The sequence below is a fragment of the Opisthorchis viverrini genome (assembly GCF_000715545.1).
Source record: "Opisthorchis viverrini unplaced genomic scaffold opera_v5_189, whole genome shotgun sequence".
NCBI classification, from domain to species: Eukaryota; Metazoa; Platyhelminthes; class Trematoda; order Opisthorchiida; family Opisthorchiidae; genus Opisthorchis; species Opisthorchis viverrini.
This window is the reverse complement of record NW_008751836.1, coordinates 426,793-440,744: the sequence shown is the minus strand read 5'-3', so window position 1 is coordinate 440,744 and position 13,952 is coordinate 426,793. Positions and strand designations below refer to the sequence as shown.

Below are 13,952 nucleotides of genomic sequence, written 5' to 3'. Positions count from 1 at the left end.
TGCCAAGCCATCATTTGGCCTAAACATGATTGCGTAACCATGGGCACCTACACTGGCTACTTGTCCGGGTGCCGGCGTCATCTGTCAGTTCCCTTAAGTTTCAGTGAACGACTACGTTTCCAAGTGTGGCAGCAGGTAAGTGCAATCAGGAGCTGTGCACTGACACATCATCTAAGGTGGTAATATTTTGTTAAAGCAGCCGTTCATCCTTAGGATGACAATGTTGGGCAGGTAGTTTTTGGAAAGTGGAGCGAACCTGCTTCGTTTCCAGGTAGTCAGTATGTTAACCGGTAGGTGTGCCGGTAACTCATGAGACCAACTTTATTAAGACAGATGTGTCCGCATTTTGTGTAAGTCCACATTGTTGAGGCTGCATTGAGGAGTTTCATCATCATCATCGACAGCATGACATCAGTGTTCAAAACCGATGCTTCACTGCCGTACAACCATGACATATTTGAAAGCCTTATTGTAAAGAAAACAATAAAGGTGGACAGGGGAGCGACTTAGTGCTAGCTTAACACAATCATTCCGTGGTGCCACCACACGGTGCCTCCACACATTCACTCAGGCAATCTGGATAGAAACTGACAAAAGAACGCCACTTACTGTAGCTTGATACACACGTTCCTTCAGTCCCTTGAGGAGTTTAAGTCTCTTCCGAATGGCTCACCTGTTTGAGACTGGTCGAAGCTTTACTTCTCAGAGCTTGTGGCGCCTGCCTGGGTGACCATTTTTAACGACTGTTCTGTCGAGTGCTATTGTCTACAATGATTTTAAAATAAAGGCTGCAGTTTTTCAAAACTAACTAAAGGTTTTCCCAGAAGCAGAATTTCCATCAGCAGAATTTCCATCCAGTTCAGTCAATCATTCAATCAATTCAGCAAAAGCCAACGAGTCGTCATGCCTGTCACAGAAGCACGACCGAATGTGATCAGCGTTCAGGCATTTCATAGAGGCACGATCGATGTTGATGGGTGTTCACTGACGCCTATCAGACAGCCTGGATCAATGTCAGAAAGTCCCCCTTAAATAGCGTGGGGCCGTTGTAACTTTTGCTCTCGCACTCGCTCGTTCGGAATATAGCCGTTGTGTTCCCTTCTGTGAGTCTTTTTTCAGGCACTGGGCACTGGTGCGGATCAGCAGCAGATGTCACAGATTGGCGAATCAGCAGGTATAACAATTTCAGACTTCATTTTTCAGCTGACTGGAGACAAGTTGTTTTGGGATACAAGATTCGGTCATTCGCTTTAAGTGGTTTGAAAAGCGAAGCCGGTTTTGCATTAGACTGCATTCAGCTCCAATAGTTTTTGCCCTCCTAGGGTCTTTGTTGATCGGGATTCTGTCCTTAATTTGATCTGAGGAGCTTCCCCCAAACGATGAGGTTGAAACCGGTCATCAACCCGAACACATCGCCTATATAATGTCTAGATAACATGTCAACCACGCTGGAAATAGTCACTTCAAGCAAATTGCCTCACTCACGCAATTAAAACATGAGTACTTGGAGTTTGACTGGTGTTCAGTTTGTGTGCGTCTTCACAGTGTCCAGCTTCCCCTAGTATGAAGTGATGACCAAAACAAATCTTACGTAAGATATTGATGCCCGGTCTGTTCAAGATGGGGACTAATTTAAACAAATTCAACACCGCAGATATTTCATCCTGTCAGTCAAACCATTCTAACCTCAAAAGCCTAGAAACATTTGACTGCTGTTTCGTTCTTGTTGCGGATAGTCGGCAGTGCTTATCTCAGAAGCCGCGACCTTCTGTCTAGTGACTTCTGATCAGCTGCTGGTCGTCAGGCGGTCAAATGTTCAACCACTGGCTGGAAGGTTGCGGGTTCGTTACTTCGAGTTTCGTGAGATGCGCATTGTTGATGATCGCCAAAAAGGATGAAACGGTAAAGTAGCGTTTCTAGGCTTTTCGGCATAGATTAGTTTCACTGACAGGATGGAATCTCTTCACACCAATATCAGCATACGCCGATTCTATAAAGATCCTAATTCTAAAGATCCCAGTTTCTCTGTCGGAAGATGCTTGCATACATAGAACGTCTTCTTCAGAATACTTTGTATTTTACCCACCGGACTACGACGGTAACTCTTGGATAGAACCCCTTTCTGATCAGCAATGTTAACTACAGAGTAACACATACTACATAATCTGTGGAGTTTTATTGGGTCAGGGGCTCTTGCCCCCCCCCCTCGGAAATTCCGTGTATGCATGCAGACGAAAACAGACAACCCGCAAAATTTTTGCAAGTAATGAGCGAATGCAAATGGGATAAGCCTTTAAATGGAGTGGAATTTTAGTTTTTCCCTATTTGAAGCTTTACTGGTTGTGTAAACAATACAACCGATTGCGTTTGTGTGTGTGTGTGTGTGTGAAGGTCAGATTTATTTGTGTTGCACAATTTTGTGCCAAAAAGTCTGACCGGTAGAATAAGGAAGCCATTTGTCCTAAGATGGATTTTATGGCATGATCAGAAAGACGCCACATACAAAAGGTGCAACTAAAAAAGGTGACCCTCCTGCAAGCAACATTAGCTGAAAATGTTACACATTCTTATCGAGAGAGTTAAACATCCAGCAGCATAAACAGCCAAGTCGTTTATACATAACTGACTTTCTCGCAACACACACAGAAGAAATTTCTTTTTTGCTAAGTCGATTAACTGGACGTTGAGTGTTGTGTGAATTCTTTTTATCCGATTTTGTAGAAATCGCCCATTTATTCTGGAAGTTAAACTGTTGTTAGTTAGTGGGGATTTGAAGGACATCAAGTAGTTGGACTTTCATCGTTATCTAGGATTAGTTCCTCTTTATTGTCTACCTGTCTGTCCGGAAATTGGAATATCAGGATGAAGACCAATCTCATTTGCACATGAATTCGCTTTTGACGGGAGGCCTTAATTGAATCCAGCTGATAATGGTCCAGGACAAAATGTTTATCACAGATTACGAAATGTACGCTTATCTTGGGGAAACGAAAACTAACTAATGTCTTTTTTATTGAGGTTCATGTAGCTTAGTGGTTGATGTCACTGAGTTCGAGTCTTCACATGCGCGCCTTCAGATTGCCTGTCGGCTTCCGTCTCGAAAACGGTGTACACACGCCATTAGTTAAGAAGGTTATTCTAGGGATTAAGGATAATTCAATACTCCGATTGCTGTCCCAGTGCTAGACCGACAACGATGTAAACAGCGGTATGCAGCTAGAATCGATTTGCACGCATTAAGAGCAATAGACGGTTCCCGGGGCTTTCGGTCTGACAAGTAAAGGATTAAATAGTGAGAACTAAGAGATATTTACTTGTTACAAAAACAGACTATTGATACATTGTTAACAGTAGTCTTCTTCCTTGGAACTTTAACTTGAATCGATGAAGAAGTCAGTCTATTCATTTGCCTTAAAAAACAACCTATCTGAATTCATCTAAGTATTCAAACATGAATATTATTCGACCCTGCTGGTAGAGAGGGGTAAGCTGTATCGCTGAAAGGGTTGGCTTCCGATGGGGGTGAGACGGACAAAGTGGTTAAAGCACGACTTTACTGACCGGAAGGTCCGTGGTTCGAACCCGACCTCCTCCTCTCGACTTACCCTGTCTAGGCTTGGGCAACCTGGCATTATCCCAGCCCTCGTGCCTCCTTTTTATGGCACGTCAGCTAGGCACCGAAATGATGTTACAGCTGAACGACTTTTTTCGGCTTTCGATACAAGCAAAACGCACGCCTGTTGAAAGGCCTTGAGTCGCCCTTTGTAAATTTTTTGCAATTTCGTTGTCCAATATTCACTTCATAGTGTTCAGTTTGTCTACAATTATGAAACGAACGTTTACTGAGAAGCGTGCACTTTACGGATGTCGTAGTTCCTACTTGGGATGTCCGTTGTCACAAGGACCACCAACTATTCGCTAGATGTGCATTAATTCACTGGGTATGAGAGCCGTAGAAGTGTAAGCTGACCAGCAAGCGTACGGAACATCACCCACTTGGATGTGCCTTAATTAGCGCAGTTTAATTAGGATGACTGGAGCGATAGAACGTTCCCCAATGATTGGGCGTTTGTCCCTACATGAAAATGCAACTGTGGCAAGGACGAAAAGTAACCAAATCGAAGCACAACGTTACCGACCGGCACAAATAAGACTGAGTTGGAAGTGCTTTTCTTCAAGATCACCTTCTGGTTCAAAATCCATAGATCATACACAATTGAGACTGAATCGCACACATCTGATGTGATCGTGTTACTGGACAAATGGACTTCAAGTTTTCGGAAGGCACTCCACTTCTTACCCATCACCAATTTTGAGCTTGACGTGCCACCGACCGGACGATCCTGCACTCTAGGTTAGTAGCATTTTTTTCTTCACAATTATATAGCGTGAAACGTAGCGTTACTTCTATTACTTCAAGAAATTTAAACTGAGATTACCTAGTTTCACCAGAAGGGAAGTAACTAGGCGAAGTACATAACACTGTTCAGTAAAGATTTCAATTTTAGTATTTAGTTTTAGAACAATCTGCCTCGTCAGCCACTTAAATTATCCTGTCCAATGTTGATTTCGCAGTTTTTGCTGAAATTTTGATCCCGATGTGATTTGCATGCGGTCTTCTGTTAGGTTGCTGGTACTAGTTAACGCGTAGTCTTCCGCTTCGAGTGGTCGGATTGATCCCAAATGAGTTTGAGTTTTTGGGAAACGGTTTTGTCATTATTCATTAATTAATCAACATCTGTGTGGAAAAATCCACTTCGGATTATATGGTCTTCTCCTATTCTTCTATTCTGTAGATGGGGTTCTTTAGAGAGCGGTTCGGAAACAAGGCTATCTCATCTGTATGACTGCCTCATAGAGGACGCTTCGCCCACTCGTGGTTTTCAGCCAGATGGAGAAGAGACCATGTTAGGCACCCCAACAGATGCTACCACGGTGAGTTTAATTTCGCAAATATGTCCACGAAAGTAACTTGGCTTTCATAGCCAATACAATGTAAATTGTACTTTGTTTATAAGGGGAGGCGATATCACCGTGGAAATTGTCAGACAGTCATCGATCTACACGACACTGCACCAAACGAAGTCAGAAGGAGGACTTTCTGCCCATCCTGGCTCTTATGAGAACGACTATTTGAAGATAGCTATAAAATTTGTCTTCTGTTTGGTTAAACATCTGGTTAAACATCTCGTGCAACCCAAAACGTTTTGAACCGATAATTTTTCTGTGAGTTCCAACTCAGCTTTCAGATTTCTGGTCATCCGGTTTCAGTACGTGCGAACGCATTGATGATTATCTCCTAGGGAGACGCACCAGCTGTCGACTGCTTTGACTGTTACGGCTGTCCAAAAGGAAATCAAATTACGTATACGAGCACTCCCAAGAAGAGCAACCTCCTAAGAGAAACGAACGGTTCCGCCCGGTCTCCGTGGCTTTCGCTCTCTGGGGATAATGTAAGAATGGACTAACTAGTCCCAAAATGTTATGCAGAGCATAAGATGACGAGCGGTGGTGTTTTCAAAATCTCCTTGTCAGATCAGCGTATATTCAGCGTTTAGAATAGCGGTGATTGTCAAGTAGGTTGGTTAATATCGGCCACGTGATTAAGATAAATAGGGAACAATCTAGGTGACAGTATGTAGAAAAATCGGGCAAGGGCTGGTCTAGGGGTCTGTTGGACGGTGGACAGCGTGCGTCACATGACCAAAGCAAGTTCAAAGTTCGCACTCGTGAGAGGAAATTGCAGGGTTAAGTAATCATTGTTGCCGTTTCAGCTTCGGATCGATACTGGAGAGACGAAACTATGAGCTCATTGAAGGCGTGTAGCATACCACCCAAGCTAGTGAAAGTTTCCTATCTATTGGACTGCTGGTTCTCATCGTGAAATCACTAGTCTCTGAACCAAAGTATGGAAAGTATGGAAACATACGCGAATAAAGACATCACGTGTTGTTCACATCTGAAAGACTGCAGTACAGGGTCAGTTCATTTATCATGTTTTTTTCGGATGTCTCAGTATGAAACTATCAGATAAACATGTACGCTGGGATAGTAGACATTTCATGTTACAGGTGGGAACCCTCTTTGGACATCTCATCACGTAAATGGTACCAAAACAGCTGCACACGAGGAAATTACACAGATATCGCGCAATTATTTCAAGGGTGTCCCAGTCGGAAATTAATGCCCCCACAGGTGTCAGGTACATTTCATCTACTTATGGCTGAACAACCCAACGTGCCTTTATTTTGCGTGTTTGACACCGCTTCCGGTGTTATGTCAAGGAAATTCTTCCCGGAAAAGTAGCACGACGAAACTTTAAACTTACATGGAACGCCTATCGATCACTTTGATCTCAGTTGACCAATAAGACCTCACGCTGTTCCATTAAACACAGTGTTAACGTTGTCTTATGAGAATAAGACCATTCTGGCTGAATAAGCATGTCGTCATAACAGTGCAGCACTGACTGTACCCTGACCACAGCAAAGATGAGCACGTCATCTTACAGAAAGCAAAATCAGTCGAACGGTGGACTATCAGACCATTTCACCGGTATCATTTGGTTTTACTGTTGAAGGAGTAGTTCTGCAACTGTCTACTATGGGAGTCGATAGAACATTGCCTCCCGGCACCCAGAGTCTATCACCCCGACTCCCAGTAGCCCCTGTCTGATTGCGCTGCAATCCATCGTTTTCATGATCCGAGCAACAGCTACTTATTTTGCGCATGGCACACCGTAGACTGTAGACTGGCTGACACATTTCTGCCTACTCCCAATGGAGAAAGAGAGAGAGATAGGGCAAAAACTGGTATAGATATGCTGTGGGTTCAATCGTTACTAACAGCTTGATTCACTACTAAGGCCCGTCCATTAGGGTCCCTGATCCTTGTTATGTCTTGTCTGATGTTTAAGTTGACGAAGTTTGTACGCAGACGCTTGAAGTATGCACCTGAGTAAGTGCAGTGGCCAAGCTACCGTCAATTCACTTCAAGCGTGCATTTTTTCGCCGAGGAAAACAATTCACTATACATCAGCGATAGTAGTTTAACATTTCTAGTGTGCGCCAACAAACTTACAATTGAAAGCTGAGGATTTTAGGAATTTCTGCCCACATCTAGGTTAACAGCCCATACGCGGCATCCGCCACACAAATATGTCAAGAATTTCCCTTCACGACAACTGTATGACGTCAGTGCAGTAGGCCGGTGACATCAACCTTAGTTCTTCTCGTTCTGAGTGTTCGAACAAGCCATAAGAACGAATAATAGCGGCGCATATTATCTCATTCGATATTCTGCGTGTTGTTTTCACTAAACTCAACAAACACTTTCATGCAGGAAGACCCTTTGGATTACTCGTCCGTCCTTTTGTAAGACCCCCCGACCCAGAAAACAAGGTTGTTTTGTGTATCCAGCGGACACTAGTGAGCGAGCCGCTCTAGGATTACAGGACAGCTAGTGTGAGAAAAGCGAAACGCGGGTCTCCCGAAGGCAACATCAGCAAGGGACTTGATACTTGTTTCTGGGTTTGGTTAAGGACAAATCACTTCTGAGACCTTGTGACAATTGAATTGGCTTTCATGTCTACACCAAATTACACTGAATAATAATCATAATATGACAGCGTTTTTCGTATAACTCTGGGAAACGACAATGCTCCTTCGAATAATCAAAACTTTGCCGCTTGACTGTCAAACTCGACTCGCAAACTGTGTCCGCTTTGTACAAAGTTTTCCCAGTCAGACTGTTCTCTAAACGTCCATTTATTTAAGGTCATCAACTAGAATTCTTATACACACACCTCATATTATGGGCCTTGAGTTGGCTGCTTGACTGACCACTTTGACTGAAAGCATTTCAATGCAATTTGCGGTATGTGGGTAGGGTTTTGTGGGAGTGTGTACAAGATCTACTCACCGAGATGAATCTGTGCTCACCACTGCTAATTGGAGGCAGCATTCCTTTTGGCTGACCTTTCTCCTGATTGGCTAATGTCTCGATGATCTTGAGAGTTCATCCTGTTTGGTTTCCACCATGTAATTCACTCTCTTTCCTTAACAGAACCATCTATTTTATAGTCTGTCTGTCTGATAGCTTGTGACGACTGGACGGTCTTCCCATCCTTAGCTCGCCGAAGTGCTTCGGTAGGGTCAAATTTGATATCGATTGAATTTCCGACGGAACCTTTGTTGCTCGTTCGTATATACGTGTACGGCAGCCCTACACTTTATTTCCTCAGTGTAGCACTTGATCTTTGGCAGTCTAAGAATCTGCTTTGATAACAATTCTGCGTATTCTTGTGGTCAGGCAGTTTTCGTAACGAACGGAAACTATATAGAAAGGGAATGCGGACGGACTGAGGTTAGAATCTATCAAACATTACACGGAAATGCCTTGCCGAGAGACAAGTCCACTAGTATTCGTACTATCTAATCATAGAGGAATATCTTACTCGCCATAGTTTATTGTGTTTATCCGCTACAACTTTAACTTGTGACCTAAATCAGAAAGGATTCAAACAGATGAGATAGTGTTCAAATTATTGGTGGCTTGCTACCAGTAGCTTAGTGAATATTTTTAAAAGCCCTGAGTGCACTAAAGAGGTTGTAATGGAGAAAGAAGTATTTGACCACTCAATAGAGTGACCTCCATTCGAGCGGTCGTCCTCCTGTTCTTGCGTAATTATTCCGCACACCAAAGGGAAGCACTGGACTCGAGGTTCGCTCTTATTAGAGCTCATCAGCAGTGCATATCGAATGGTCGTGCCGGGATTCGAACCCCGGACATCTGACATGCGAGGCGAGTGTGTAACCACTACACCACCAAGTTCATTTCGCTACCCACAAATGCTACTTAACCTTTCCGTTCTTGGATCAATGCGAGGAACATTGTCACGTGACTTAGTCTGTTCGTTTTTATTGTCTCATCTTGACATAATGCCTTTCTGCTGAATCTGAAAATAAACAGACTTGTTTTAAAGATTTTGATCATGGAAAAAACAGTAACTATTTCCACGAAAATGGCAGTGCTGAGGAATACCGTGTCTTATGCGTTCTTTTCTTAGCACGCACCCTTTGAACTACAAAAGATCATGAGATTCTATCCCGAGAGTTTTACACGAGACATAAGCTGTAGCACTTGGAACTGGCGAAAATGAAACGCCTAGTGTAAACGTTTTGTAGTTAGGTGTCTATGTTCCGTTGTGGCCAATAAATCAATGTTTGGTTTGTGAGAAATAGAACGCATGCGAAAAAAACTACGTCGCTCACATGGCTCAAATTTCGGCCTTTGCTAATAAGCGCCAATTGTTCGCAAATCGATCGACGTGCGTTTTCTTAATCAGGCGATCTCTGCGGCGAATCTGATCTGGTTTTTTCTAATATGTTTTTCTGATATCTCGCTAGCAAGTTGAATGAAGCGAGAAAATTGGTTCACTAAGATTTCATTTATTCTGGTTTAAAAGAGTTGCTTGTTTTTTCCACTTGCCTAACAGGTTTTTAGGGTTCCCGGGATCTTGAAAGTTGAACGTATCCATTGGATATTGACTTGGGGAAACGAATTACCGAATATTGTGCTGCATTAGAATTTTGTGTTCGCCATCTGAATCGTGGTGACAGCATGCATGTTTCATGTGATCACAATTATTAGTGTAACGGTGGATAGTTTAGTACAATTCAGCACCGGCACAACGAATTCTAGTGAACAACTGGAATTCGGTTGCGTTAGAGGAATTGTCATACTTAGAAAGGATCGAATGAAGTAGTACACGGGTTGTAGGCGTCATGTGCAGCAAAACTTCATTTAGAGAGGAAATTACTACAGTGATGGCAGTTAAAGGCAGTGAAGTTTGTATTAAGTAGCTGGAATGTCGTTCAGATGTAATCGCTGTAAAAACAGCCGAAGCCGTTTTCTGATTGGAGTTTTGCCAAACTGGTATATCCAGGCAGACTGCCGACTGACTGCCCTACACATGTTTTTGGTCAGACCTTTTACCAGTAGATCATCATTATTCCGTTTGCTAGGAGCATGGTCACCCAAATAAAGTCCTTACCGGGGACAGATCGGACCACAGTGACGAATCACAGCTGTCCCAAGTGGCCCCTTTTTAGAGATGCTGACTCCGTTGTTGATGAAAATTAGCAGTGTTCCCTCAAATTTGCTCGCATGGTTATTTGGACTACCTTCGTGTCATTTGAGCACCAGTTCGTATTGAAAACAATTTGTGTTTCGAATGATCAGCTCATATCTCCTGATCCTAAGGTTACATTCATTTACACGGCAGGTACATTCATAATATTCCTAACTAGAATTATGTTCGATTCCAGCTTGTTCACGTCACCTGTTCTCGGTCATTTTATGAGTGATGTCACATGGGCACTGGTTGCCAGTTTTACTGCGGAGTTATAACAGACAATGATTCACTTGTGTTTATCGGCATCGCAAGTTGAAAGTAAATAAATTATGTCTCACACACCCTGGACTGCCACCTGTTTTCGGATTTATCTGTCAAGCTTATAATGGACACTTGCCCGGGTGCCATATATCATTCGATCTGAGCTGGATATCGAAAAGGAGACGGTGCTCCTGGAGCCTTCGGCATAGTTAACTGGAGACCAGTGATGATCGAATCATGATTTGGCAATGATTGGGGAGAACGAGAAATGTGAATTTCTAAATAAATGCGAGGGTGGATCAGGTGACTGCTGGACAGGTGCACCCTAGGTGCGCATACTTAGCTCGCTGGTTTTAGCGGCTGATCAATGCAGGCTACACAAACACACCTACAGAAAAACTGTGGACTGAATACTCCAGAAGTTTAAGGCGGGTCAAGGCCTCCACCTACAACCCAGTGTGTATGATACACCGGACAGTGCATATTTTTGGACGTTGACCGGAAATGGGTACTGGTAGAAGGCTATCCATAACTGGATTCGTGAAACAGAACCGATTACCAACCTGAAGACAAATATCATCAGCCCTCGGTGACGGGAAGCAAATGTACAACATGAGCAACAGTCTCCCAGTAAAGTATGCATTTTTTCATAATGGCCTGGGTCAGCAGCCCCTGCTGGAGTTAGCCAAGTAGGACTGTTGAATGGCCGGCTGTGCATAGGGCGAGCATGTGCTCGTTTACGTCATCGACCCGAAACATTCTGGTCTACCCTGATCTAGTTCAGTAATTCTAAAATTGACCGATCCGACGAGGAACGAGCAGATCTCACAGCAGGATTCTACCCAGATAGTCTACAATGTATTGCTAGCTTAAACGAGACCAATAAAAAACAAACACATCCATTTGCATACCAGTTTTTCTTTCATGGATGACTCAGATGAATTCATCTGGATCACTCGTTTGTGGTGCAGCATACTGAGTTCAATAATAACAGATTCAGCTGGAATTCAAGTGAGTCTCCCGTGAAAATCAAACTGTTATGCAAATGAGTGCATTGGTCGGTGTTCGTGCAATTCGGGTTCAAGTAGAACATGAGGCTGATGGGAAATCGGGAGTTGGGCAAGGACGAACGAACCGGTTGTGGGGAGTTTTCAGCAACCTTATGAGTAGTGTGTCACGTCCATAAAACCTATTCAAGCAGCCAAACAGACGCGTAACCAGAGCTCGGAATGGCAAACCGAGTAAGGTCCCCACACGTTTTAGAGCCTGCGCTTTCCGGGGTGACAACGGCGGCTGTTAACCACCGCCGTCTTCGAACATCGGTGCTGCTGCAATTTAGTAATGGCGCTTGTTCGCTTAAAAGCTGCGGTTTTGTGAAGTGTGACGATCCGTTATAGAACTATACCGGCTCCAAAGTTCGTCCACTGAGCTATGATCTACAAAACCCCAACAAAAACACCCAAAGCTTAGAAACTAACCGCCACTTTTCCCACGTGCGCCTGTCGAATTTCCCAATATGTTAGATACTTTGTCCATCAAATCAATGGTGCCATATATGTTACCAAATCGGCGTCTTTCTCCGAGAGTAGAACGAGAGAGTCTGTCTGAGAACACTGTACTTCTGAATAGTTTAACGGTTCATTAACCATAGAAAAGCGATCGAACGCATCAAAAGAGAAAAAATCTCACATAATTTACAGCCTTTTACTGGTATCGAACAAGGTTTCACATTCAACGCTGATCAGATGGCTTAGAAGCCCAGGCTATTTTTATGTAGAAAAAGTGCCATCGATCTAAAAACTATGCCAAAATTCATTTGACTTCGTCTTATGAATCCTTCTATGATTTCGAGAGTCAGACCACCAGCACAAACTGCTCAGTTTTCTAAAGGATGGAATCAAACAAACAGAACATCAGGACAACGGCCCTCATGAAATAGACAAAAGTTCACAATTTCAGGAACAAGGAATAGAAGTCTGAAGTCTGGATATGTAGTAACTTCTTTTCACTTACAGTAAGGCATTTATGCATTGTTCCAACCGGTGACCAGCTGTTATGCAACTGGTTAGAAAAAATAATTTTGTCAGATGTTGAAATGTGCTCAAACGGTGGCCCTGATTATGTTTGGCTTCTGAACGAACGTCACCCATGCACAGGCACACGTTGAATTTTCTAGAGCTCAGAGTGTTGGGAGTAAAATGCTGAAGTCGGAGGTAAATGCAGGCGCTATGACCTTGACCTTGGCGATGGGGGGTTTTCACGTGACCAACCGTGACTTTGTGTGGAAGACGATGTTTGGTTTCTCCGGGTGGCGCAATATAGCTGAACTATGGTTGCCTGAAGATTGACCCGAGGGGCCCTATCACTAGAACTGGCTCTCCTAGCTGATTAGATCCACTGATTAGACCCTCTCTCATCTGCGACCAAAAAAATCATCACGGAGACTATGGATGGAACCCTGGTGATGACCCAATGAAGGGCATGACCATACTGGAAATGTTGTTGAAACAGTGATTCAGTCGGGTCTCCCCCCACCGTTGCCATCAAGTTTATTTTTAAGTGAGGTAAGTAAAGTTTGCTGTTCAAGTAGAAGATAGGGCTGCTGATGGACACTACATATGCTTGAGGGGCAACAAAAAGAGTATAACCGGTAACGGGTTGTCTTCGATGTTTCATCAACCTTGTAAATAGGGTTGGATCAAGAAAATACTCTGACAAATTGAATGTCGTTCCAAGTGAAAGTTGAGGCAACGTCCGTCCAGCACACTCAGTTGAGTGCCACTTACAACCAGGGATTCACGTTATTTACAGTCAACTATTGTCTCGTTAACACCAAGTTGAAAATCGAGTTTGTTTCGCGTGAAGTAGACAGAGTTTTAAAAAATTTGATTGTTTCAGTAGTCATGGTATGTTTTCTCTTCACCGTACATATCGGTCGATTTTCAGCGGAAGTCTACAAATAACGCGTAAAAGCTCACAGCCTTGTTTCTTTAAACGCAATCAATAGATCGATGCACTGCTAGTTAGCTGATCCTTCTGTGGTGGGTTCAAATTAGCCCAGACACAACTGCACAGCCTTGGCCCGTCTACGTGAAGATCCCTGACATGTATATTTTTGTATTGCACTACTCATAAGATTACTGAAAACTCCTCGACAGCCCACGACCGGTTTCGCCCTTCTTGGGACTCATCAGGTAGGTGCGGTCCCCGAGTTTCAGTCAACCTTATGTTCTACCTGGAACCATATTGCACGAAATTAGCGAAATACACTCATTTGCAAACTAATTTGGTTTGGAAACATCAAAACCGAGAGATTCAGTTGGGTTCTAGGTGAGTCTCTCGAAAAACCAAATTAGTTTGCAAATAAGTGTATTTCGCTAATCCCTGACATGCGTTCTCCAACACGGGTAAACCACAGCTAATGGTGAAAGGCATGCTCCCTTCTTTCGAGTGCAACATTATGACGAACTGACAAGAACATTTCATCTACGAGCGTGCCTCCACACAATATTCCGTGAGAGTTCCAAGAGAGCGATTTCGTATCCCTCACAGCAAG

At 43.4% G+C, this 13,952-nt stretch overlaps 1 protein-coding gene across 1 annotated transcript in view; it reads left to right on the top strand.

Annotated features, from left to right (window-relative positions):
* T265_14345 (hypothetical protein) overlaps window positions 1-13,952 on the top strand; it is a gene marked incomplete at both ends in the record, with an annotated part of 56,172 nt that overhangs the window by 3,904 nt on the left and 38,316 nt on the right. Inside the window, one exon of the mRNA XM_009173248.1 lies at window positions 4,797-4,935. Within this exon, the coding sequence (XP_009171512.1) occupies window positions 4,797-4,935 (139 nt within the window). The remainder of the gene's footprint in view (window positions 1-4,796; window positions 4,936-13,952) is intronic.